This window comes from Lolium perenne, chromosome 2 (assembly GCF_019359855.2).
Source record: "Lolium perenne isolate Kyuss_39 chromosome 2, Kyuss_2.0, whole genome shotgun sequence".
NCBI lineage: Eukaryota > Viridiplantae > Streptophyta > Magnoliopsida > Poales > Poaceae > Lolium > Lolium perenne.
Genome location: NC_067245.2, coordinates 255,755,962 through 255,782,394, shown reverse-complemented (window position 1 = coordinate 255,782,394; position 26,433 = coordinate 255,755,962). Strand labels below are relative to the sequence as shown.

The window sequence follows — 26,433 nt, the reverse complement described above, 5'->3', positions numbered from 1 at the left end:
CTTCTTCCGGAACTGGAGCCGCTCTTCGCCGCACCGTGACCGTGGAGGGCTCCGCCCAACCGGCCGTGGTCGCCGACGCTGATGAGGCCAAGGGAGACGTCCTCGCTCCCGCGGCACAAGCAGATGACCAGGGCTTCGATCCGAATGATCCGTTCTACCGCCACTCCAGGCAGTACCGCGAGGTATATGGCCCCAGAGAGTGCGACGAGTTCGAAGAGGAGGCCTCTGACAACTGCAGCGAGGTACTCTACTATTCCGATCGATCCCCTGTTTTTCTTGATCTTACTGTTCACCATAGGGTTTGCTCATAGGGTAGACTGATTTGCCCTGCCTGCGACTTCTTGTACAAATTGATGATTCTGGGGTTCTTGCTCATCTGATTTATGGTTTGTAGTTACTAGATCTGTAATATTTGATGCACATCTTGATTCAACTGTAATGATTCCTTTTGTGTGATGAATCATACCTGCTTAGTGTAACGCTCACTGCATTTCAAACTTAAATTCATCCGATTATGAATCATACCAGAGTGATTATGATTACAAGAATTATATTATAGGTACTATTAATTGATCTGATACATGGATTTTATAATCACCATTTGTCTTAAACTGGTGCTTATTTATACGATGAAACCATAGTGTGTACATCATTTTTATTTGGGGAACAAATGAATTATCAGTTGCATGTAATTTATGACCATAATTTTTGTTCAATTCCTGCTTATTGACGTCATGAATTCATATTGTTTTATGAATCAGTACATCTTCAGGGAACAAATGATTGATCCCTGATCCATGAAATTTATAATCACCATTTTCTCTTAAATTGGTGCTTAGTTATAATACTGAAATAATGATTGGACTACCCATGAACAAGTTGTGACAACAGTTTAAATTGGTGGTTATTTATATTAGTGAAGTAATTATGTATGGTTGGATCTGGATCATAAATGTTGATTCTACATGATTAATTCTTAATAATGTTCATACAAAAATATTTAATGCTTCAATTGTATTTCAGTTAATTTCCTTCTCTCACTTCTTCTTTACTTTCAAAATCGCAGAAGACTACGAGGACGTTGACAGCGACAAGGAGGACCGGGACCGGAAGAGCCGCTTCGTTCGAAGAAGTCGAAGATCGCCAGATCCCTTTCCATCGTAACGGAAAGCCACATTGCCCATTCTGCGGCAGGGTTTTCCCGAACGATCTCGAGTGTCTGATCCAGCACGCGACGGGAGTTGGAAAAGGTAGCAAGCAGAAGCACAAGCCTGCTAGCAAGGCGAAGCACGCTGCCTTTGGCAAGTTCCTCAGGGACTACGTCAGGACTGGCCTCATCCCGCTCGTCGGTCCGGTATTGGCCCTCATGTTCTCCACTAAATTTAGTTTCTGTTTAGTTGTTCCCCTGGAGGTTCATGGTTAAACTATGTCATGTTTCAAAGACTATGTTCTACTTTTGTTATTTGGAACCTGGGCAATCATACCCAGTTGTTTCACTTCTAGCCTAGTGGGCTTGTTCTGTTTTCCCCAAGGCCCAGGGAAGTAAAACACTTAACTTCCAGCCTAGTGGGCTTGTTCAGTGAAAATTGAACTGGCAGTAGAAAAAATGCAGGACCAAATAGTCAATCATAAAGTGTACCCCCTACATAATCCCACTATACAATCCCTTCACACAAGAGCGGCCAGGGTAGCGAAATGACATAAACACACAATGGGCACACACAAATTGTAGACTAAAACAATTATATGATATGATAAAGATTATATCATATGATATCAACTGAAACTTCAATACCACCACGGCCGCCCTGGTTGAAAAGAATGAGAACAACATTCCCAGATTCAAAGTTATACTCCTTAGTAAACTCCGACCAATGAGAATCGAACTTCATCCTTCCATCAAGTAGTGTAGTATGCACCCTGAGGGCGGTAGCCATAGTCATCAACAAAAAAACATGCCTCCCCGCTTTCAGAGATATTCAAGGACCTAACAACTTCCTTCGGTATACGCTGAATAATAAAAATTAAATTATATATGGGAAGGATATAAAGGATAACTAAGATTACATAAAGAAAAGGAGAATTATACCAGTCCATTGCCCTTCAAATCAGTATTCGTCAAGGTGTGCACAAAAACAACACCAAGACCAAGACCACGCTCACGGAGAAGTTGTTCCTTCTTCAATGTTTGAGCAGTAGTAAGCATAACACCTTTAGTGTGGACAACTGCAGTTGGAATTTCTGCATACAAATTTAAAATTAATAAAAGAATAAAAAAAGAGGAGATATAACATCAGTTATATTAAAAAATGGGAAACACATGGTAAAGGAGAAAACAGAATTACCATCGACACGATGCTTTTCAGTGCCATCAGGACCTTCTGCAAAAATCCCAAACATTTCAGGAGCACTATCAAACCCAAACATGATACGATCACCAACTTTCAGGTCGTAGTCATTAAGCACTTTTTGGTATCCACTTCCAAACACACGTGACTTCGAACGGCCGTTCTTAACCTGAAATTTGTACTTCACTTCATCCGATGTAACGACAAAAAAGATATTACCAACAAGGTTGTTGAACCGCCTCCTCACAAAACAAGGCACGATCTGAAAAAACAGTAGAACAAAAATGCAGAAAATAAGGATATAGTCTACAATCTGTCAACAAAAAAGATACATTCTAAAAAAGGATATATACCATAAAGTCATCAAATCTGCTTCCAAGATAACAACGAAATGAACTGAGAGTCTCCCGCCTCTGCTGACAATGATTGCCCATCGAACCACAAACAACACAGTTCATCCTGTGTATATTTAGCAATTACCAAAGCTAGTAAAAAATACAGGTAGGTAGGGCATATTCATAGAAATCTATCCATAGATCTGAAACCACACACATATATCCATAGATCTGAACAAACAAGATTATTCAGAGGACAAAAAGGATTTTCAACAAACAGAGAAAAAGGAGGTGAGGTGAAGTAGTGACATGTAAAAACATATTTTCCTACCTCTCAAAACAAACGAAAATCTTCAGAGAGAAAAGAGTTTTTTAGCACAAAAGAGAGAGAAAGAAGATGAAGGAGACTTGCTTCACCGCATGAACAAGGGAGGGCAGAAGGCAAAACCAACCAGGGGCATTATAAATACAATAAGTAGTAGTAACTGCCTACAACCTATTTAATGAGGCTGTGGGGTAGATGGTGGTTGCTATCCTGTAAGTTCAGAAGTCAAACACAAAGTATCTCATGCAAAAATGGAGCCCACTGCTATTATGTAATCTCTATCAATAAGTTCACAATGGCAAAACATCAGCACACTGAAAAATACATTGAATCATAAAGTTGCACTTCAAAATTATTTAAAACCATATGATTTACAACTTCAAATGTACAACAAAATGTTGACTACATGCCTTTGTTCGGACTATAGGTTAGGTCAGAACAATTATGGCATGTTAGTCATTTTTTCAACATACATAAAAAACAAATGCTCATTTGTGGACGAAGTGCACAATTATACCAAAGTAGGCATCACTTCAACACATCAAACTACACCAAACCTCATGAAAAATTTAAATTTGAATTTTCCACATGAATGTCACAACATTTACTCAGTCCCACTAGTTATTTACATTGAATTTAGCATTTATTATGAGTTTTACTCGTTTTCTATCATTTTTTAATAAAAAAATCAACAAATACCTAAAATTGTCAGAAAAATCTGAAACTCCTCAGACACACATACCTACCCTTCATGACCACTCACAAAAATTTGCAGCTCAATCTGAGTCTTTGAAGTGCAGCTTGCTTGAAAAAGAGCCCTTCACCGACATGATCGATGTGGGTCCACACATGGATCGACCCAACCAACATGAGGTTCCACAAGTGTTTTCAGACAAAATCTCACATGTGTGAACAATAACATGTATATGTGGGATGTGTTCTCACATATACCTCACATGCAAAAGGTTTTACAACTTCCGGGGTCGACGATTCGACCGTTATGCCGAAAATGCCCTCACTTGTGTAAATTCACATCAAACTACACCAAACCTCATGAAAAATTTAAATTTGAATTTTCCACATGAATGTCACAACATTTACTCAGTCCCACTAGTTACTGATGATTTTACATTGAATTTAGCATTTATTATGAGTTTTACTCGTTTTCTGTCATTTTTAATTAAAATATACATGTACAGTTCCATTTTCAGAGTAATATTTTTTCTTTCACGGCAAAAACTTGTTCCCTCCAAATTGTAGTACGCCGGCTGCCAAAACGCCCAAATTTTTTGTTCCCTCCACTCCTCCCGCGCACCCCACCTATCAAATATTTCGCCCTCCCTTATATACGTCGTGCCTCTCCCGCATGATTTACGAGCATCTTAACTCCCCACCCCCCCGACCTCATCCTCTCGTGCTCACCCCGATCCGGTGTCTTCGCCGGACGTTCTTCCATCTCGCATCTATCTCCCCGCCGGTGGTCGCCATGGCCGGCAATCGTCGAAACGTCGTGGGAAGGAAAATCGCGCACACACGCCGAAGAAGACGCCACTCGAAGAAACCCGAGGTAAATCTGTCGGTGATCGGCTTGTTGTTGTGTTTTTCGGATGGTTAGATCGAGAGATCGGTTTTACATGTCTACCTCGCCCGTTAGACCTATATCTAGATCTTGCATATTTGATAGATCCAATCCCGACATCATACGTCTAGGGTTTATCGTTTTTATTGCGAGACAATCATGCCATGCTATGCAATCTTTGCCATCCCAGCTGCTGTACAATCTTTTGTGTAGACAATTGTTTGCCGAAACACTTAACTGAACTAATTCCAGCTGTTGCCGAAAACAGCCTGACGAGCTACAGTGAACAACGACATTGCTTCAGACTTTTATTCCTCAGTTTCAGAGGGAACCAGAGTTTGATCTAGAACAATTGTTTGCTGTTTTCCATGGATCTAGTTAGTTTGCACGTGTTTCCCAAATCAATGTGTCAATTAACTCTACATCTAGGAGGTTGATCAGGTCCAAAGGCTATCAACCAAACTACAAAACAATTGACCCATATCTAGGTGATCACAAAACATACTTCCTTTTAAATTCTTTTCTGATTCTAATATTGTAACCTCAATGATGCTTTTGGTGCGCATGTGCGTTAGTAACTGAGACAAGGGATTAATCAGGTAGAAATGGTGCATCCTAATTACGACTTCAAACAAAAGTAGAGGGACTTGGCTGCATCCCACTGAAAATTATTTGTTACGAGTAGATATCTAAAAGCACATGATGTCCCTTAGCCTGGCATATGCCCCCTCTTATGTTTTGTTCGTACACATCTTACGTAGACTCTTATGTTTTCAATCATTTCTTTCTTTGTACAATATTTTGCAAAGACAATTATTTGGTGTTTTCTATGGAATTGGCCCCCTCTTATGTTTTGTTCACGCTCTGCTCTTCCGATTATTTCAGCGCAGCAGAGAAAACCCCGTCAAGCCGGCATATGAGCTTGTCAAGGAGAAACAAATGCAAGAAAATGTACAACGCATGGAAAAAGTTTTGGGTGTGATTTGGAGCTGGCCACAAAAATCAGCAGAAATTCTCTAGTTTTGCACGTTCATTAGTGTATGGTGGGATACAAATAGGAACTAGTAACAATCTAAAGGACACAGACTGCGAAGAGAAGGAGGTCGAAGATGATCTTCATTCAGAAGAGGATCAGCGCACTGTCGGCAAAACTTCAGCTCAGGTCTGTGGAACTATGTCTGAACTATGATAGCAAATACGTACATGCTAAATGTTTCCTACTAATGTAGCCTCTACTTTGCTTGCAGATAGTTGCTTCTTCTGCAACAGTTGCACAGAAGAAGCGATCCAGGACACGAAGTTGCACCATCCAACATTGCAACAAGATCAATGGCAACAATCGAACCTGAAGCTGGGTCATCTCGATGAGCCGACGACCACCGCCGGGTCGAACACTGAAGGAGCACCCTCACCTAACCAGATCATGACATCTGGAGGCAGCAACTCATCTCCTGAGGACAATCAAATTGTAAACTTTCAGCCGCAAGGTATGAAAGTTTGTAAAAACTAAACACTGTACCGCATATTTTCATACAAAAGAGAATCATTTCATATCTCTTATTTCAGAGACAATGACAACATCTGGCGGTAGTAAGAGAAAGAGAGGTGGACGCAGACCTACCATGGGTCATGGACTACATGAGTACACAAGAAGACATGGTGGCAATAAGATGCCAATTGAATTCTCTGCTGGTGTCAGGAGACCCAAGGATTATATCCAACAAGAAAGCCGAGCGATGAGGTTGGTATTCACATCCGTGCCAAAATGCCGCTTGCAACACACTGGACACAGTACAAGAAAGATGAAACTCTCAAGCATGTCATTCCTCATGCTATAAGTACAGTGAGTCCTGTACAATCTTGGTTTAACCTAATTAGTATGCTACATGATCAACTATCTAAGAATCTACTGATTAATGCATCACTATTTTGCAGGGAAAGTTCAGTATGGACAAAAATGAAGAGGTGGCTCAAGATGTGTGCACTGATATGCTGCAAGTTAGTATTCGGCAGTTCCGATATAGGCTTAAAAAGGAGAATTGGCCGAAAATTAAAAATCTCACACTGGAGCAAGCATATCTGAAGAAGCCAGATCATGTAGAAGAGAATAGCTGGAAAGAACTGGTGAAGAGATGGTTTGATGAGAAGTACCAGGTACATAAACGTTATTCCTTTCAATAACAGCTACTGAATTCTTACATTTCTCTGATCTGGATAAATAAAATGCATGTACTGAACATAGGATGTTGCTCACTAGGAACTTCTAGTAAGTGTTCTGAATTTCCCCATACAGTTCATACTTCTGTCATACACAGTGTACAATGGTAATGTGCATTCTACATTTTTTCAAGCAGAAGGCTAAGCAGCAGGAAGAAGAAACCTCTCCAATTGAATTTTTTAGAATCACACACACTAACAAGGATAACATTATGAGTGCTGAAGCAAAAAGTGCATATGTAAGAAATATTTCATATTAGCACAATATAATATAATCCAGTTTTGTATGCTGTCCATGCAATGATTGTAATCTTTATGCAGGATAAAATGGTGGCAAAAAAAACGGCGCCACGCAATGAAGATGAACCTGAGTTGACCGATTTGCAAATTGTTCAGCTAGTTCTGAGCGAGAAAAGCCCATCCACCACCTGCAACAGCACATTCCTACCAAGATTGGGCGTCGCAACAAGCTCAATGAAGTCTTCTGTCTCAGCTACACGCATCCTAGAGCTACAACAAAGACTCGGCGAGAACAAGAGCGAGAACTCCATACAGGCAGCTGAAAGGTACCACAGTGAGATGCAGGCAAGACTGCAAGAACAAGATCACAAATTTGAAGAGATCAGGAAGAAGCAGCAGGAAGAACTTGAAGCTCTGAAGAAAGCCCAAGAAGAAAAGACTCTGGCTTTTGAAAAGAGGCAGAGAGAAACGGATGTCGTGCTTAATTTGCTCTTGAGGACATCCCAGCCACCATCCATGTCTGAATCCCAGGGCAACTGATCTATTGCACCACCGTCCTACAACATTATTAATCATAGGTCTTTTAATTTCTTTGTGTTCCAATTGTAATTTTTCTTATGAATCTTTGGGTCTGTGAGAGACATATATACTTCTTGTGCCACCATTTATGCATGATATTTATTGTCTATTTTTTCATATTTCGCCATTTTTTTGTTTCCCAAATTTCGCAAATAATTCAAATACTCTCAAATTTTTTCAAATTCAAAACGTGACGGAAAATGTCACAACGTCACTATTAAATGAAACCACGTGGCACCAATTTCTGGTCCCACTTGTCAGAATTTGTGGGTCCCACCAGTCAGCATTATTGGGACCCATATGTCGGCAACTACCTGGTCCCACTTATCTGAATTTTGTGGATCCCACCGGTCAGAATATTGAGGGTCCAGCTTGTCATAATATTTTGTGGGTCCCACCATGTCAGCGCCGTCGGACCATGTTGTCAGAAGCCAAATGGGACCCACATGTAAGGCCACATATGCTTTTTTTGGACCAATCAGAAACTTCCCAAGATTTAGATATTGACGAAACTTGCAATTTTTCGTGACAAACCTTTCTGTCAACAATAAACCTTCGATGTTGACGAATTTGCAGGTCGTCACCATCAAACATTTGACGTTGACGAAAAAATGCATACCGTCACCCCCGATATTTTATGACGGAGCTTCCTTGACGAACCCCTTGACGATCAAATTTCGTCACCGCGAAGTAATGCTTGACGAAAACTGGCCTTAAAATGACGAAAGTGATTTGTCAAAAAAAATGTTTTCCTTTGTAGTGCCTCCAATGATAGAGTGACCTTGAAAATCTAAACAGAGGCTATGTAACTCAGAAATAAAAGCCTCTTTCTTCTCTTCATAAGAAGAACCATAAACAGTAACAACTCTAAAAATAAGAATAGATGCTTTGATTTTAAGCACAACTGAAACTGAAAAGCATCTAACTTCCCAGCTAATAACATCAAAGATATCAGAATCCACCCCAACACATATGCCTCCTGCAGAGCCAATGCCTGGAAGGGAATTCCAAGAAAACATCCTATTGCCGACTAAAGAATTAAGATAATTATCAGAGATAGTTTCCTTTTTTGTTTCCTGGAAACCAACAATATTAGGTTTGTATTTTTGAAAAATGTCATGCCGAGCACTTTTTCTACCTGAGGCTTGAATCCCCCTTGGATTCCAAAAATAGATAATCATCTAGAACTATCTGTCATGGGGTGCTTGCCCCGCCTAGTTTTTCTCTTGATGCTAGACCAACTTAGAGCATCACGGAAATCATCATCATAACTAGTACCCTTCAGGTGAGCAGAAGTAGTAATTTTTGTAGGAATGCAATTATCTACAACAGGGGATTTTTGTTCACAATCTACTAGAGAAGTATCAATACCAACAGTATTGGCAATGTTCATAAATCTATAAGGGGAAATAACCTCAAAAGAATTGGAGTTAGATGTACCGGCAACCCTTGAGCTAGCTGGCACAACCTTCTCCAGGGATTTCTTCTGAGCAAGTTCTTGAGCTAGTTGCATGACAGTTTTTTCTTCATTGTTAGATATCCTTGAACTCTGCCTTGTGCCAGCCACAGGACCCCATTTCTTGACTTGTTTGGAAAGAGGCAAAGGTTCCAGATGAACATCAAGCTCCATCTGAGACAAATCTTATATCTGACTATCATAGAATACATCTTCTTCTTGACAGAGTTCCATGTTTTGAAGCAAACTGATGCAATTGTTGTCAATCCGGCGTGGATGTTCGATCGGTACCGATGTTCACGTTGAGGATCTGATCGTGGATCAATTCGGGATTCCGCGACGAAAGAGGAAAAACTCATGATGCGCACCACACCGCACGTAGCGATCGACTCAGGGTGTCTGCCGCCTGCCTGCACGCCACTTGGAAATAGACCGACATTCAAAGCTCAATCCCTCAACGGCAAACAGATACGTGGACTTATTGTGGCACAACGACGGTAAGAGCAAAAGGACCTTTGTCTTGGCACCAGAAGCGTTTACGTGTTCATGATTCATGGGTGGACGACAGGGACGAGCTACCTACAGGCTACAGTAGTATCCAGCGGAGAGAACGTACGATGCTAGAATGGCAAGATCGGTCGAGCCGGAATGGACTATATGTAGTACAGGAATCTATGGCACGTGACAGTTCTTACAAAAGAGCTGGTTCCTTGGTGCAGCTCCTCCATACAGCCGTGACGAAGCGGAAAGCTAGCTAGCGCCATACATGCCCTGCAACAACCGCATGAGCACAAGACTTTTGCGGCTGGCGGTTTCATTTCTGTACGAAAATTTGTGTCATTGTCACATGCAGAAAACACACATATATACTCTTCCGTTCCAGTGAACAAGACATTTTAAAAGTTTCACCAATTTTTTCAGAAAGAACCATAAAAACAAACTATAGGGTGTGACGTTCTCGGTCCGATGACATCGTCCAATCTCACTTGCAACTCATGTTATAACTGTCCATTAGCACGAATTATGAAGCAAATTACGAGTTGCAACCCCGCTTGCAACTGAAAAAAATTCAGTTCCAACTCAAGTCTGTAAAATCTCAATCGTAACTCAAGTGCATGGATAACAATGCAAAATCTGGTGGTGTAGGGCTTGATTGAAAACTAAAGATAGACAACTAGCAAAACCGAAAACTAATATAGATGTCATATAAAATTATATTTATTGTTGCATTGGACGGTGTTGATTTTGGATCGTACATATTAATGATTTTTGAAAACATGGTCAAATTTTGCGTAGTTTGACTTTTGGAGAAAATGTAAGCCTTACTATTGGAGAAAAGTGGTACTCCCTTTGTTTTGTATTAGTTGACGCGGATTTAATATAAAATTATACCAATCAACCAAAACAGAGTGAAGTATTAACATGATACTACCTCTGTCCATAAAAAAAATGTGGCAAGTTTATCCAAATTTATATAGTGTATAGATATATCTAAATTCAAACAAATCTCCAACATTATTTTATGAACGGAGGGACTATTATACTATATTGTCTAAAAAAATCAAGGTGGAGAGCATATCCAAACGTAGCAAAACAACAGTAGCACTACAATTTCCCTTTAGAATCCATCCTCTACCCATACTGCATGCACGAGGGCACGAGAGGCTTGCCCTGTTTATTCAACTGATGCATGAACCCTAAGGAAATCAAAGGAAGCTAACATGGATCGATCACGACACGACGAGGAACGGCCCGATCAAACAGGAAGGGATGGCGCGACCATGAGCCCCGTGCAACGCACGGCCGGGGTATCTAGCAGGTGGGCACGCACTTCTTGCACCGGACGACGCACCGGTTCGAGGGGATGTGATCGACGCCAGCCCCGGCGCCGGCGGCGTGCGAGGACGTCCTGTAGCACCGCTTCCCGCACAGCACCTTCTTCTTCCGGCACATGTCCGCCGGGATGCAGTTCACCGACGCCTTCTTCAGCCGCTTCCGCGCCCCCACCCGGGCGCCGTGGCCGTGCCTCATCAGGGTCGACGTCGCCGACGCATCCACCTCCGTCGTCACCGCGGCGGAGTGCCACCCGTCCGCTCCCGCGCGGCCCGCCGAGGTGAGGAAGTTGCCGGCCTTGGCGAAGAGCTCGCCGAGCTCGCGGCCCAGGCTGCCGCCCTCGCGGGCGGCCAGCGAGAGCCTGCTCCCCGTGGCCACGGCGAGCAGGAGCACCAGCAGGAAGCAGGACGTCTTCATGCTAGCTGCCTGTCACTCACTCACTCACTCTCTGTCACTCTGATGTTACAGTATATTTACCGCTGCAGATGAGCTCATGGTGACACTGTAATCTTAAATAGGCGATCAGGTCATCAGTAAGGAAACCATCTGCGTGAGCTGCCTAACTGCGGTGAACATCAAAAGCGTGGAGATGAGAGCTCATGGTGGCGTGAGGCGTGAGCCGTGGACGGAACAGCAAGGGTAGCAGTAGCATGGCTTGTAGGTTTCGTGATGGAACCTCGCAAAATTTCTGGGATGCCTGATGGTGCTTCAGTTGAGCACGACAATGGCGCATTGCGGCCGTAAGGTAGGTCAGGTCACTTGCATGACTGTAGCGCAACTATTTCTTCACAGGGCGATCGGGAGGACAGGCCAGGTGTACCGTGTACTGACAGTGCCGTCTCTCATATGGTAGGGTACTAGACACTGGACAGTCAGCTAAACTTGATGTGTCATCGTTAGACCACGGACAGATGAGACTAACAACAAGCACGAGAGAAACTGAACCACGAAAACGATGAATAACTTCTCTGATGGCGGCGTCGACCCGCCGAATGAAAACGATGTGTGCACCGTGCCTGCGTGCACTTGTGCTCTGTGTTTACATGTAATCCTAGTACTCGTATATTTGCAACGGTAGCTTCAGTGCATACAACAATTCTCCGAAATTGACTTCCGCTACTAACAACTGGAGTAGCTCTTATTCATATCTCCATTTTGAGGAAAACTCTTCCTGGATGTGAGCTCGCAGCGTCTCTTGGTCAGTCAGCATTTAAAGGCGGTCCTTTTCCAACTGAAAAGCACAACGAACTACTAGGATGGAGATGAAGTCGTCGTCAGGTAGTTCGCAGTTGCGACGGTTTGTCACTTGCGTTCAACTCATTGGCTCGAGGTTCAAATCAACAATCCACGCCATGACATGTACAGGTACAGCTCGCAAGTTGCAGCAGGAAACTTACAGGCGAAGGATATCCTTCAAGGAAAGCCAGCCAATCCTGATACATCATTGTCCATTATTTGATTAATCAGTTGGACAGCATGCCCGCTACAACCTGGTTAACTCTGCATGGTCGACAAGGAAAGAAGAAACTAAATGGAATGATCAGCCAGAAACGCTCACAAAGTCACAATACATTCAGACAGCGTCGAGCTAAGAAAAGTTTGGACTTCAACAGAGGTCTCCAAATATGAAAGGGAAAACTACTGGCTAATTAAATAGCATAACAGAGTTTCATGTGGGTCATCTAAACATTAAAAGCAATCAGACGAACCCTCATGTTATGTGTCACCAGACAAGGCATGTCACGTTCAATTGGATGCCAAAAATCTCCCAACAAGCGCATAACAAACTCCACAGTGCCAAGGCTCATTAGTATCAGTCAATGCATAATGGTGCATCAGTATTCCTGTACGAGTGACAATACTACTGACGAGAACAGCCAAACAGCATGCTAAAGGGGCAAATATGATCACCTACTTTCAGTTCAGTATACATACGATAAAAAGGAGATAAACCCAGTACCAGAAATATGAATATCAAGACCTTATATGGAATGCCACATTTGTTGCTCCAAAGAGATGACAAGCAAAGTGAAGCGTTCTCAACAAGTTTTCATTATTAGTAAACTTCCTGTTGAATGCCCAATAAAATGAGGAGGTCGTCTCCTAACCCAGAAACCACCAACATTCGGTGCATTAACGTTTGTGTTAGGGTCACTTGCGCATGATTGTTTGGGGGTAAACCTTAGCAACTGATCCAACTGAGAAATTTGAATCGAACACCGAAAGCAGGTACAATGGTGAAGAAACATGAATTGTCGAGACATGTAAATATGACAGTTATTGCGTGCATTATCATGGTATTTTATATGTTTCTACTAGCTTGAAAATATCGGAGGCAATATTTTGCATAAGAAAAGTGACTTGATCGCCATGGAAAAATAGAAGTGTGCATAAGTTTCTTCTTGTAACAATATTCCATGGAACTAAGAAAAAACAGACCAACTCGGCTAAGACTTCACAATTTCAAGCGGATATTATCCTGGAGCTGATTAGTGAGAACTATTGATCATTGGAGGAATTACTGATGAAGCATAAATAGCACTAACCCAGAAAAAGTATATGCTCACAGCAGCAACCTAGTAAAATAGTTATTATCATTAAAACGGCTATGTTCTTCCTTGCCAAAAAAAAAAAAACTAACAAACAGTTGTACTCAAAATAGCAATTAGCACGTCAGACAAAGTAATATAGAATTATTTTGACAACCTTGCCAAAATAAATATTTAGACAACAGCCTAAGAACCACTGATCGACCAATATTTCACAAAACATCATCTAAATGACAAAATGGTGGTATCAAGACCCAAGACATTTATCTCAGCCAACTTAAAAAGTAATAAATGAATTTAGAGAAACCTTACATTTCTAAATGCACAACGAAACCATGTCCAGCGCCAGTGGACCTCAAAAGCAAATTGAAATGATTCTTCAAAACATATATCATGAATCAATGCTCCAACTAGTAAATACTATTTCTATTAATTCATGCACGATGCAATAAATTGAACTCTGAACTAGAGTTTATCGAAATCATATGCAAGTTAAACCCAATACAGGATACTTATCTCCAGCAATTGATGCTTAGAGAAGAAGTTCAGAAAGAAAGCACCGTCACAACAACCTGCTTAACCCTGCAAAATCAAGAAGAAGGAAATAAACTAAATGGAATGAACAGCCAATAACACTCACAACACAGGGTTCAGATGGTGTCAAAGTCAAATAAAGAAAAGTTTGGACCTGAACAGAGGTCCCCAAACATGAAAGAGAAGTCCAATGGCTAATTAAATAGACATTACATAACAGTGTTTCATGTGGGTCATCTATACATTGAAGGTAACCAGCCTAATCCCCGTGTTAAGTCTCACCAGATCACAAGGCATGGCACATTTTATTAGGAGCCAAAAATCTCCCAACAGACACAGAACAAACTCAACCGTACCAAGTCTGGTTAGTACTACTAGTCAATGGAGAATGGTGCGAATACATCAGGGCTCCTGTACAAGTGACAACATCCATGACGATAATAGCCAGACAGCATGTTAGAGAGGCAAATATGATCACTTACTTTCCTGTCCAGATATACACAACATAAAAAGGAGATAAATACAGTACTCCGTACAAGAAATATGAATGACAGACCTTATATGGAATGGCACATTTGTTGCTCCCAAGAGATGAGAAGCAAAGGGAACAGGTTTGAACAGGTTTTCGTAATTGGTGAACTTCTTGTTCAATGCCCAAGAAAACGAAAAGGCCGGTCTCCAACCCAGAAATGCCGTACATTAACAACAGTGTTAGTGTCACTCAGAGCACCACATCAATGCATGAGTTCTTTGAGCAGACTTCGCAACTGAACCAACTGAAAATTTTGAATCGAACACTGAAAGCAGGTAAACTGCTTAAGAAACATGAATTGTTAAAACCTGTAAATAGGACATCATTATGTGCATTATCACATTACGATCGGTATTGTATATATTTCTACTGGTTTGAAAATATTTGTGGCAAGACTCCATTGTTTGTTGCCCAAGAAAAATAGAAGTGTGCATGAGTTTCCTCTTGTCACAATATTTCATGGAAATAGAAGTGACCAACTCGCTAAAGCTTCCCAAATTCATGTGTATGTTGTTTTGGAACAGATAAACTGGAACTATTGATCATTAGAGAAATCAATGTTGAAGCATATAAGCTATTTGCATAAATAGCGCCATCCTATATATTAACAAAGAGCATAGGCCCACAAAGCTCAGTATACAGTTGCTATCGTTCAAAACATAGTTCTGTTCTTCTTTGAAAATACAAACAGTTACATTTGAAATAGCAATTAAAAAATACATCAGTCCTCCTGTACAAGTGACAGAACTACTGACAAGAATAGTCAAACAGAAATGTTAAAATGTAAATATGATCACCTACTTTCCAGTTCGGATATACAAATTAAAAAAAAGATAAACCCAGTACTAGAAATATGAATGTCAAGACTTTATATGGAAAGACACATGTGTTGCTCCTAAGAGATGAGAGCAAAGAGAATTGCCTTGAACAGTTTTTTGTAATTGGCGAACTTCTTGTTCAAGGCCCAAGAAAATGAAGAGGTCGTCTCCAAACCCAGAAATTCCCACAAATGATCAGCCAGAAACGCTCACAATAAGGTTTTAGATTGCGTCAAACTAAGAAAAGTTTGGACTTGAACAGCAGCCTCTAAATATGAAAGGGAAGACTACTGGCTAAATTAAATAGATGTTTTACATATAACAGAGTTTCATGTGGGTCATCTATACATTACAAGTAACCAGCCAAACCCTCATGCTACGTGCCACCAGACAAGGCCATGTCACATTCAAGATGCCAAAAATCTCCCAACAAACACAGAACAAACCCCACAGTACCAAGGCTGATGAGTATTAGTCAATGCATAATGGCACATCAGTGCTGCTGTACAAGTGACAATACTACTCATGAGAACAGCCATACAGGATACAATATGCTAAAGAGGCAAATATGATCACCTACTTTCCAGTTCAGATATACATACAATAAAAAGGAGATAAAACCAGTACTAGAAATATGAATGTCAAGACCTTATACGGGAATGACACATTTGTTGCTGCTCCAAAGAGATGAGAAGCAAAGAGAACAGTTTTCAACAGGTTTTCGTGATTGGTAAGCTTCTTGTTGAATGCCCAAGAAAATGAGAAGGTTGTCTCCTAACACAGAATTCACCAATATTCGGTGCATTGACGTAAGTGTTAGGGTCACTTAAGCACTGCATGATTGTTTTGGGTAGCCTTAGCAACTGAACCAACTTAGAAATTTGAATTGAACACTGAAAGCAGGTACAATGGTAAAGAAACATGCATTATTAAGACATGTAAATAGGACAGTTATTGTTTGCATTATCATGTTAAAACTAGTAATGTATGTTTCTCCTAGTTTGAAAATATGGGTGGCAACTGGCAAGACTCTTGCGATTGTTGCCCTACAAAACTAGAAGTGTGCATAAGTTTCTTCTTGTAATGATATTACATGGAACTAAGAAAAAAACACGACTCAGCTAAGGCTTAACAATTTCAAGTATATATTATTCTGACGGATAAATGAGAACTGTTGATCATTGGAGGAATTACTGTTGAAGCATAAATAGCACCATCCCATATTAAACAAAAAGTATAGGCCAACATCAGCAATCTAGTAAATAGTTATGTACTATCGTTAAAAAAACAGCTATGTTCTTTCTTGCAAAAAAGAAACAGTTGTATTCAAAATAGCAATTAGCATGCCAGATATTCAGCATACAACTGAAGTAAAACAGAATTTTTTTACAACCTTGCCAAAAAAGAAAAGTTCGACAAGAATCTGCCTAAGAACCACTGATTGGCCAATATTTCACAAAACATCGTCCAAATGAAGAAATGGCGGTATTAAGACTCAAGACCTTATACATGCACAACAAAAACATGCCCAGCTGCGATGCTCCTCGAGATAAGTTGAAATGATACTTCAAAAGATATATGTCATGAATCAATGCTCCAACTAGTAAATACTATTTCTATTAAGTCATGCGCAGTGCAATAAAGTAAACTCTGAACTAGTGTTTATGGAAATCATATCCAAGTTAAACCCAATACAGGATACTAGTCTTAAGCCAATTGACGGTCAGGGAAAAGGCAAAATGGAGAGGAAGGAAAGAAAGAAACTAAATGGGATGAATAGCCAGAAATACTCAAAACACAGGGTTCAGAAATATGAAAGAAATGTCTAATGTTAAATAGACATTGCGTAAGAGTTTTTCATTTGGGTCATATATACATTAAAGGCAACCAGCCTAATCCATGCTAAGTGTCACCAGATCACAAGACATGGCACATTTTATTAGAAGCCAAAAATCTCCCAACAGACACAGTAACTCAACCGCAAAAGGTCAGGTCAGTACTACTAGTCAATGCATAATGGTGCAAGTACATCAGTGCTCCTGTACAAGTGACAAAATCCCTGACATAATAGCCAGACATCATGTTATAGAAGCAAATATGACCACTTACTTTCCAGTCCAGATATATACACAAAATAAAAATGAGATAAATCCAGTACCAGAATATGAATGGCAGACCGTATATGGAATGACACATTTGTTGCTCCTAAGAGATGAGAAACAAAGAAAACAGTATTGAACATGTTTTCGTAATTGTAAACTTCTTGTTCAATGCCCAAGAAAAGAAAACGATTGTCTCCAAACCAAAAATCCCCAATATTCAGTACATTAGCATTAGTGTTAGTGTCACTTGAGCACTGGTAGGATCTGTGATCCTACCAGGCCGGTTACGTAGATTGTAGGGGTGGAAGTGTGCTGGACGAGGGAGAGGAAGGCGGCGCCGGCGGCTGGCCGCCGTCGCGAGGTTGGAGGAAGGTGGCGCAAGGGAAGAAGCGGCGGCTAGGGCAGGGAAGACCGACTCCTCAAGGAGTCGGCAATAACGATCTATAAGATCTGTTTATTGCTTGATTTCTCACGTACGTTTACAGCAGTATAAATAAGCTAATGAAAAGGATAAATGGGCTAAGCCCCTAATTTAGGCCCACTAATGGGCTTCCTCCTACTATAGGCCAAACCGGTCATAACAAGCACCACATAAATGCATGCTTTTTTTGAGTAAACTTAGCAACTGAACCAGCTGAGAATTTTGAATAAAAAAAGCAGGTACACTGCTGAAGAAACATGAATTGTTAAGACTTGTAAAGACACCATCATTGTGTGCATTATCATGTTAAGATTCGTATTGTACAATTTCTCCTAGCTTGATATTGGTGGCAAGACTCCATTATTTGTTGCCCAAGCACAATAGAAGTGTGCATGAGTTCTTTCTTGTGACAATATTCCATGGAACTAAGAAGAAACAGACCAACTCAGCTAAGGCTTTACAAATTTATGTGTATGTTGTTTTAGAACAGATAAATGAGAACTATTGATCATTGGAAAAATCAATGTTGAAGCATCTAAGTTGTTTGCATAAATAGTACCGTCCCATATATTAAACCAAGAGCATAGGCCCAGAGCAGCTCAGCAAATAGTTGCTATTGTTCCACCATAGTTTTGTTATTCTTTGCAAAAAAGACAAAGAGAGTTACATTGACGGAATACCTAACGAGAATAGCCGAAGAGCATTTTAAAGAGGCAAATATGATAACCTACATTCCAGTTCAGATATACATACATTAAAGAAGGAGATAAACCCAGTACTAGAAATATGAATGTCAAGACCTTACATGGAAAGACACATTTGTTGCTCTTAAAAGATGAGAAGCAAAGAGAACCCTCCTTACTGCATATTTTGCCAACTCCATAATAGAGTCTATTCTCTCTCCTACAACTCTAGGTTGTATATTCATATGCATTTCTAACTTTTTTTTGCAACCAAGCAGATTGTCCGTAACCGTGCATGAATTGAGCTAAGCTAAAAAAAAAAGACTATTTAAAAACTAGTCAATTCAATGATGACCCTCCATGGATTCACCTATATAGGCTGCGGCTAATGTTGCAAAAATAAGAGCTTGAATACCACTTGTAAATAATCCAAGAAACATGACAGGTATAGGGACTACTAAGGGGACTAAAGAAACAAGAACAACAACAACTAATTCATCCGCCAATATATTCCCGAAAAATCGAAAGCTAAGCGATAATGGTTTTGTGAAATCCTCTAGTATGTTAATTGGTAAAAGGATTGGACACATTTTGAACAGGTTTTTGCAATTGGCAAACCTTTTGTTCAATGCCTACGAAAATGAAGAGGTAGCCTCCAAACCCAGTAATCCCCAATATTTGGTGCATTAAACTTAGTGTTAGGGGTGACTTGAGAAGTACATAACTCCATGAGTGTTTTGGGTATGCAACTGAACCAACTGGGAAATTGGAACCGAGAACTGAAAACAGGTACAATGTTGGAGAAACCTGAATCATGAAGACTTGTAAATAGGACACTGTCCAGTGCATTATCATGTTAAGACAGATACATATATTTATCCTAGCTTGAAAATATTGGGGAAACACCCCAGCGCCTGTTGCCCTAGTAAAATAGAAGTGTGCATAAGTTTCTTCTTATAACAGTATTCAAAGGAACTAAGAAAATCAAGACAACTCATCTAAGGCTTCAGAAATTCAAGCAATATTGTTTTGGAGCAGATAAATGAGAAATATCAATCAATGGAGGGATCAATGTTGAAGCGTAAAGTTATTTACTCCCTCCGATTCAAATTAATTGACTCCACTTTATCTAGGTATTGATGTATCTAGTTAACAAAAGCATGTAGGTACATTCGTATTTAGATAAAGTGAAGTCAATTAATTTGAATCAGAGGGAGTACATAAATAGCACCATCCTGGATTAAACCAGAAGTATAGGTCCACCATCCACAGAAACCTAGTAAATATTACTACCATTCAAAAACCAGATATATTCTTCCTTGCAAAAAAGCCCAGTTATATTTGATATAGCAAATGGCATAAGAATCTGGACGCTCATGGACCGATGTCCACAAACATCATCCAAATGAAGAATTGGTAGTATCAAGACCTTTATCTCAGTCAACTTCGAATATCAAAATAAACTTCTATACGTCATAATTTCTTAAACGCGCAGCAAAACCATGTCCAGCAGTGATGCACACAACCCAGAAGTGATTCTTGAAAACATATATGTCATGAATCCATTTACAGATCATATCCAAGTTAAACCAGAGTACGTATCCCATGCCAATCCATGATTAGAGATTCAACTTACAATTCTCTGGAAGCCACATGATGCATGATCCAACAATAGACTTTTGCCACATTAGAAATAGATCATGAAGGCCAACAATATACTTGTGTCAAATTAGACATAGATCACAAAGGATAGCACAAGGTGATTAAAAACGCACTATTGATAGTCACGCACTCAAACTCACCTTTTGAAACTTCAAAAAAAAATCATAATATTTATTCAATGCAAGCAAAGTTTAATAGGAAATGTCTGCCCACTGAAAGGCCACAGCAATGTTTGGTCATATAATTATCTACCGATCACTATTAAGCACTCTCACCTCTCTTTTTGCTGAAGAACAAATTGTTCCGTTTTGTGGGTCTGAAAATGACAGCAGTTCGACAAATAGCATAAAAGCAGGACAAGAATTACTGCATGTACTAGAAAAACAAGACGGTCCATATACATGAAGCTATCACGTTAAATTGTTGAAACATACAACTGCCCTCAACCCCGTTACTAATAACTTTACGAAGTGAAATTTATTAAAGAATGTATTACAAAAGTAAACTCAAAAGGGCTACCGCAAAGAAAAGAATAGTGAAGTCTGAACAAAAGGCTGCGAAGCATAACCTTTCTTTACTGGCATTTGAGCAGAGCAAAATGTCATGCTTCGTTTGGAGATTCCGGTGTAGCATCCTCATTTCTATGAATAAAAGACCGGAAACCAGAAGGACTGTACAGCTGACCTGATCCGCTGCTGCTCACTGACCTCTCAATATCAGCCAGGTTTGCAACAACAGGGAGCGGACGGTCTGGAATTATTAGAGGTCCTGGTGCTGAATCCGCCTCTAGTATCTTCACGACTTGCTCCATTGTTGGCCTGGCATGGAGTTGTGGATGTGTGCAGAGTGCTGCGACAAGTACATACTTCTCCATGACCTTAGTAGGACCAGGTTCAGCCATTCCTTCTTGGATCACATCAATTGTCTTTCCTGTCCGCACCAATGACCAAGCCCAATCAGCGAGCACGAAGCTCTGTCCCTCACTTAGAGAGATGAAGGCTTTCTTCCCACTCAGAAGCTCAAGAAGCACGACTCCAAAACTGTACACATCGCTCTTCTCAGTTAACTGGCCATAGAGGGCATACTCTGGAGCGACATAACCCATTGTCCCAGCAACCCGTGTGCTCACATGTGTCATCCCCTCTGGCGCAAACTTGGCCAATCCAAAATCAGCCACCTTCGCCTCAAAGTCATCATCAAGCAAAATGTTGCTAGCCTTGATATCCCTGTGGATGATAGCTGGCTGTGTGTCACGGTGCAGGTAAGAGAGCCCCCGTGCCATCCCGATGGCAATCCTCTGCCTGAGCGGCCACGCCATGAGGCACTCCCCAGCACCAAACAGATGGTCGTGGAGGCTGCCATTATGCATGAGGTCGCACACGATCATGCGCTGGTGGCCCTCCCTCTGCGTGCTGGCGATGCAGTATCCGCGGAGCGAGACAAGGTTGACATGGCGCACGCTGGCCACCACCTCCACCTCATGCGCGAACACGGCATCCCCAGCCGCGGAGCAGTTCTTGAAGCGTTTCACGGCCACCTCCGCGCCATCTGGAAGCACCCCCTTGTACACGTTCCCGAACCCTCCACGGCCGATGATGCTATCTCTGTTGAATCCCCCTGTGGCCGCCTTGATCTCGTCGTAGGTGAACTTGAGCAGCGTGGTGCTGGCGGTGATGGACTCCATGGCCTGAGAGCGCTTGCTCCTGCTGTCTGCTCTGGCCGCAGCTAGCGCCGCGGCGGCGGCCCGCTCCCGGCGTCGCCGCAGCAAGAACCACGAACCGGCGGCGGCGGCGACCACCAGCACGAAGCCGACGCATCCGAAGATGACGCCGTAGAGCCAAGCAGGGGTGCCGGATCCGCTGGAGGGTCCAGCGCCCTCCTTGAGGAGGTAGAGGCAGAAGGCGGTGTCCGGGTCGTCGGGGCCGCGCGGGCTGGCCGCGGCACCGGCGTAGATGAAGGGGTACTGGACGCAGCCGGTGACGTTGTTCCCACCGTCGGGGGACCCCGGCAGGAGGTAGGCGGCCGCCGCCTTGCTGAGCGAGGTGGTGCAGCCGGTGCAGACGGGTACGGGGCCGAGCTCGCGGTTGCAGCTGGCGTTCATGTCCCCGCGGGCGGAGGCGGGCACGAGGGCGTCGAAGTCGGCGAGCGTGGAGATGTTGCCGCATCCGGGGGTGGAGAGGAGCGCGTCGATGCCCGCGAGGCCGCATGCGTCGGGCGGAGGGAGTGTGAAGGGGAGCGCGGCGCGGAGCGGCGGGAGGCAGGAGGAGGAGGTCGTGGTGTTGGCGGGGACGAGGAAGGAGCCGGTGGCGGCGAGGTGGAGGGAGAGGAGGAGGCGCACGGACTGCACCGCGAAGTTGCAGCGGGAGGCGTCGTCGGAGGGGAGCGGCGCGGCGAGGAAGGGGCGTAGCGCTGTGAAGTTCAGCGGGCATTGCGGTGGCGTGGGTTGCGAGTGGAGGGAGGTGGCGAGGAAGCAGACGGCGAGGAGGAGCAGGAGCGGGGGACGGCGGCGGAACATGGGAGAACCGGAGATGATAGAGGAGGAGCAAAGGGAGGAAGACGAGCGCGGGGTTGATGATTTGGGAAGGAGATTCAACGAAAGGCCCAGGTGGGTCCACCTAGTCAGTGTCCCACTCGCTCTCTTCCTCCTCCCGTCCAAGCCTCGTGTCCAGCAGCCGGAGCTGCGGCCGAGAGCGAGGCGTGGGCGGAGGAGCTCGCCGCGGCCCGGGCGATGGAGATCGAGCTCTCCCGGTGGCGGCCGGAGCAGGTCGAGCGGGCGCCCCGGAGCTCCTCTCGAGCCCGGGACCGACGGAACGGGGCCGGGGGAAGGAGGATAGGGAGAAGGCCTCCGAGCACGCGGGCGAGCAGCTCGATCTGGAGCGCGCGGCGAGGTGGAGGAGCGAGCTTGGCCGGCCGTCGGCCCGTGAGGCGAGAGAGAGGGAGGTGCAGGAAGGAGACGAGTTTGGTGGTTTTGAGGATAAAAAAAAAAAAGGTGATGGATGCGGATCTGTCAAAGCACGTTCATCCCCAAACCGGAAAACAGGGGAGGATGGGAATCTATCTGCTAGAGTTGCTTCCTAGCATTTTACCATATAAGCACGTGGCTGTATGTGTTAAGATTTTTCTTTCTACCTGTCTGAATTCTTCTCAATTTGTTCTCCTCACAGTCACAGTAGGTTTTTGTTTGGTAGCTCAATATTCTCAAAACCAAAGTGTTTCTAAACCAACGATCCCAACGCCCCTTCCCAAGTTCCCAACAAACACCACAGTTTTTCTCCTTTCTCCGCTTTAGAAAACAGAGGGTCAGACCTCGTTTTCCAATACTCCGAAATAAACACAATTTTTTATCTTCAAAACTAAAATATTTGTTAGAGACAAACAACTCAAAGTACTATTTAAAACTACACTATTTTTAGAAACCACGGTATTTTGACAAATCTTCAAAAATACTCAGCCTAACAACTTCTAATGTTGCTATACCCACTATGAATGAATCTGGTGGTACATTTTGCAGATACTGACGACATGCCAATATTTTTACTTAAAGCTGCACATTAAAATCGGGTCAAGCATTTTATTGCTTAGATATTACAGATACCGGGGATGAGTTACAAGGTAAGTCTGTAAAGGAGGGCAAAAAGCAACCAAGGCACCTCACTCAATCTCGATCTGTTGAGGCCCATCATCTTGAGCTCCCTCATCAGATTCCTCGGTGCTGTTCTCCTCAGCTATTCCAGAAGCCTCCACCGTTCGAGTCACCCACTCCTTGAGAGGATCCTCGTTCAGGTCAAGCCTCAAGAGACCAGCAAACACGCCACCCAAGAATGCAACTGGCTCCTGCGCACAAGGCATGGAAGATATCAGAGAAAATTGGAGCTAACGCCAGGAGTTGGTGCACCAAACACAGAAACAAATAAGTACTCTTTTGCAGCCCACCACAGGTTTTGCCTTAATTAGTTGCACCTAGCCTAAATAACATGGTTTGTGGTTTACAGGTGATTAGCACTTAAACTAATAATAAGCTGAAACAGTGATGGGGCCAGTTCCAGTAACAAGATGATTAACATCTCTCATAATGATTGTGTGTAGCACATAAATACTAAGTTTATTTAACCTTTTCGACAGACAGAGATTTGGTGCACATGGGCACCAGTGATCTCGTTTTTCAAATAAATCAAAAATCATATTTTTGAGTTTCAAAACATTCTAAAAAAAATCTGCATATAGCTAATAATATATCCCACAAACGTGTAAAATATCAATTAAATATTTTATATTTTAAGCTACACAAAAATGACAAAAGTGCAGATTTGAGTACTCATTTTCAAATCTCCAAAAACATGTCAGATTTTGTTATTTTTGTGTACCACATAGTAAAAAGAATTTTGGGTTGAGATTTTGCATGATCGTGAAATATATCACTGACAATCTTCAGAATTATTTTTTAGATTTTTTGATAACTTATTAAAAAAAATGACGAGAGTACTGGAGCTCGGGAGCCAAAAGCACTTTTCGAAACGTAATAATATGACTAATAAAAAGAGCTCCTAGTCTTAGTTACGAATATAAGGAGGGGCAACTGGGCAAGCCCAATAGTATGATTAATAAATCGATCTGTGTGAAACAAAATCACAGAACAAGCTAGTTAGACTAGCCATATCAGTAAATATAATGGATATGATGATTTTTTTTGTTCCAGAATTCATATTACATTTAGCATGTAGTACCTCCGTTCCAAAACATAAGCCTTTCTAGAAAGCTAAACTAGCTTTATAAAAGGCTTACAATTCGGAACAGAGGTAATAGATGATATTTCCTCCCCACGATTTCTTTCTTCAAAATACACAATCAAATAAATATTCATGCTAGTGACAAGAAAATGACTGCACATACGTGTCACGGATCCCTAAATTTGTTGGAACAACAAACAGTTAATTCGAGAGAGTATTGTCATTTTGATGATCCCTAAATTTTAGCCATTGAACTTTTTTGCACTTGTACCCAATTTTGGATTGTATGACATCACCTAAGAATAATGCAACACATGTTTACTTGAAAAAAGAGAGTATTAATAACCACTCACCTACATTTGCAATTAAATTATTTCTGTTTTATCTCTCCCCTATAACGGTAAGAAGACAACAGGAACAACAATTCGAGGCAATTAACAAATTGTTCTGAGCTCTTTCACTGAACATCAAATGGCCATATGCACTTTGTGGATAATTAAACAACCCTCTTTTCTAAACGCACGCCAAGAAAGGGAGATCCTTGAGGACTAAAAATTTGATAATTCTGCAACTACGAGTGTGTACCTAAGCATATATACGATTGATTCCAGTCCAATTGCCAATTAACAATCCCAAAGAGCAAACATGCACATCAAGGAACCGGTACATCAACCTGGACCTGACGAACCAACTCGTATCCTAGCTCAACCTGAACCTGACGACCCAACTCAGCTACCCAATCGCTAGATCGACAGATAAAAACACACCGAAAGAGCTGGGGCAGAATTTTACCTTCAAGGCCTCCCGGAGGATGCGCTCGTCCCCGAGAGGGTTGAAGCACGCTCGCACGGAGCCCACCGCGCCCCTTCTCCTCTCCCGCCGAACAGCTGCGCAGGGAGAGCTCCGCCCGGAAGCCGGACCGGGAAACCTCTGCAGAAACTACCAAAACCAGATCGATCAGTACGGCGCTGCTAAACTCAGTGATGAGCAATCGAGGGGCTTCTGCGCTAGGCCATGGAATTTACGGTGGGGGGAGTTCGCGGGCTGGTGAGGAGAGTGGAAGCGCCGGAAGGACTGTAGGCGGCCATGGATAACGCGCCTCGCTCGGGCGCTGGGTGAGCGGCGAAATGCGAGCTGCCTTGTTTGTTGCCTCGCAGCCGGAGGTGGAGTGGAGGGGATTTTTTCGTGGAGCAGCGGGCGAATGCAGGGGTTGGGCCAGGCCTAGTCTGCAGCGGCCCCGTACAGAGAATTGTCACCCACAGGCCGCTTGCGAGGGCCTACATGTGGCCTAGCAGGCTAAGAGCATCCCCACTCGTCTCCCCGACGAGGCCCCCGAGCGACGTTTTTCTCATCCGGACGGCGAAATTCGGTCCAGTCGCGCCCCCGGTTTCTCGTTTTCGTCCGGATTTGGCCATTCATCCATCCGGCGAGCCCACGCCATCCCCGGTCCCCCGGTGAGCTATCGGGGAGTCCGGACGAGTGAAAAGCGGGTG

The 26,433-nt window shown here is 42.7% G+C and overlaps 3 protein-coding genes across 4 annotated transcripts; all 3 read right to left on the bottom strand.

Annotated features, from left to right (window-relative positions):
• Positions 1–10,725: 10,725 nt before the first annotated feature.
• LOC127335685 (uncharacterized) lies at positions 10,726–11,792 on the bottom strand. Its single transcript, XM_051362404.2, has one exon. The coding sequence runs from the start codon at positions 11,327–11,329 to the stop codon at positions 10,892–10,894; it is 438 nt and encodes a 145-aa protein (XP_051218364.1). The 5' UTR covers positions 11,330–11,792; the 3' UTR covers positions 10,726–10,891.
• An 8,767-nt stretch (positions 11,793–20,559) lies between these two features.
• LOC127335679 (probable LRR receptor-like serine/threonine-protein kinase RKF3) lies at positions 20,560–23,261 on the bottom strand. The gene has a single exon (XM_051362399.2). It carries the CDS (start codon positions 22,726–22,728, stop codon positions 20,815–20,817), a length of 1,914 nt encoding a protein of 637 aa, XP_051218359.1. The 5' UTR covers positions 22,729–23,261; the 3' UTR covers positions 20,560–20,814.
• Positions 23,262–23,742: 481 nt separating this feature from the next.
• On the bottom strand, positions 23,743–26,120 carry LOC127335683 (UPF0426 protein At1g28150, chloroplastic). Of its 2 annotated transcripts, none has more exons than XM_051362402.2 (3): positions 25,966–26,120; positions 25,733–25,870; positions 23,743–24,047 (listed from the first exon to the last, which is right to left on the bottom strand). In XM_051362402.2, exons 1-3 carry the CDS (start codon positions 26,026–26,028, stop codon positions 23,865–23,867), a joined length of 384 nt encoding a protein of 127 aa, XP_051218362.1. In that variant the 5' UTR covers positions 26,029–26,120; the 3' UTR covers positions 23,743–23,864. The 2 variants fall into 2 exon arrangements, with proteins under 2 accessions (XP_051218362.1, XP_051218361.1); XM_051362401.2 differs by having other exon boundaries at positions 25,733–25,879; positions 25,966–26,118.
• Between the last annotated feature and the right edge of the window lie 313 nt (positions 26,121–26,433).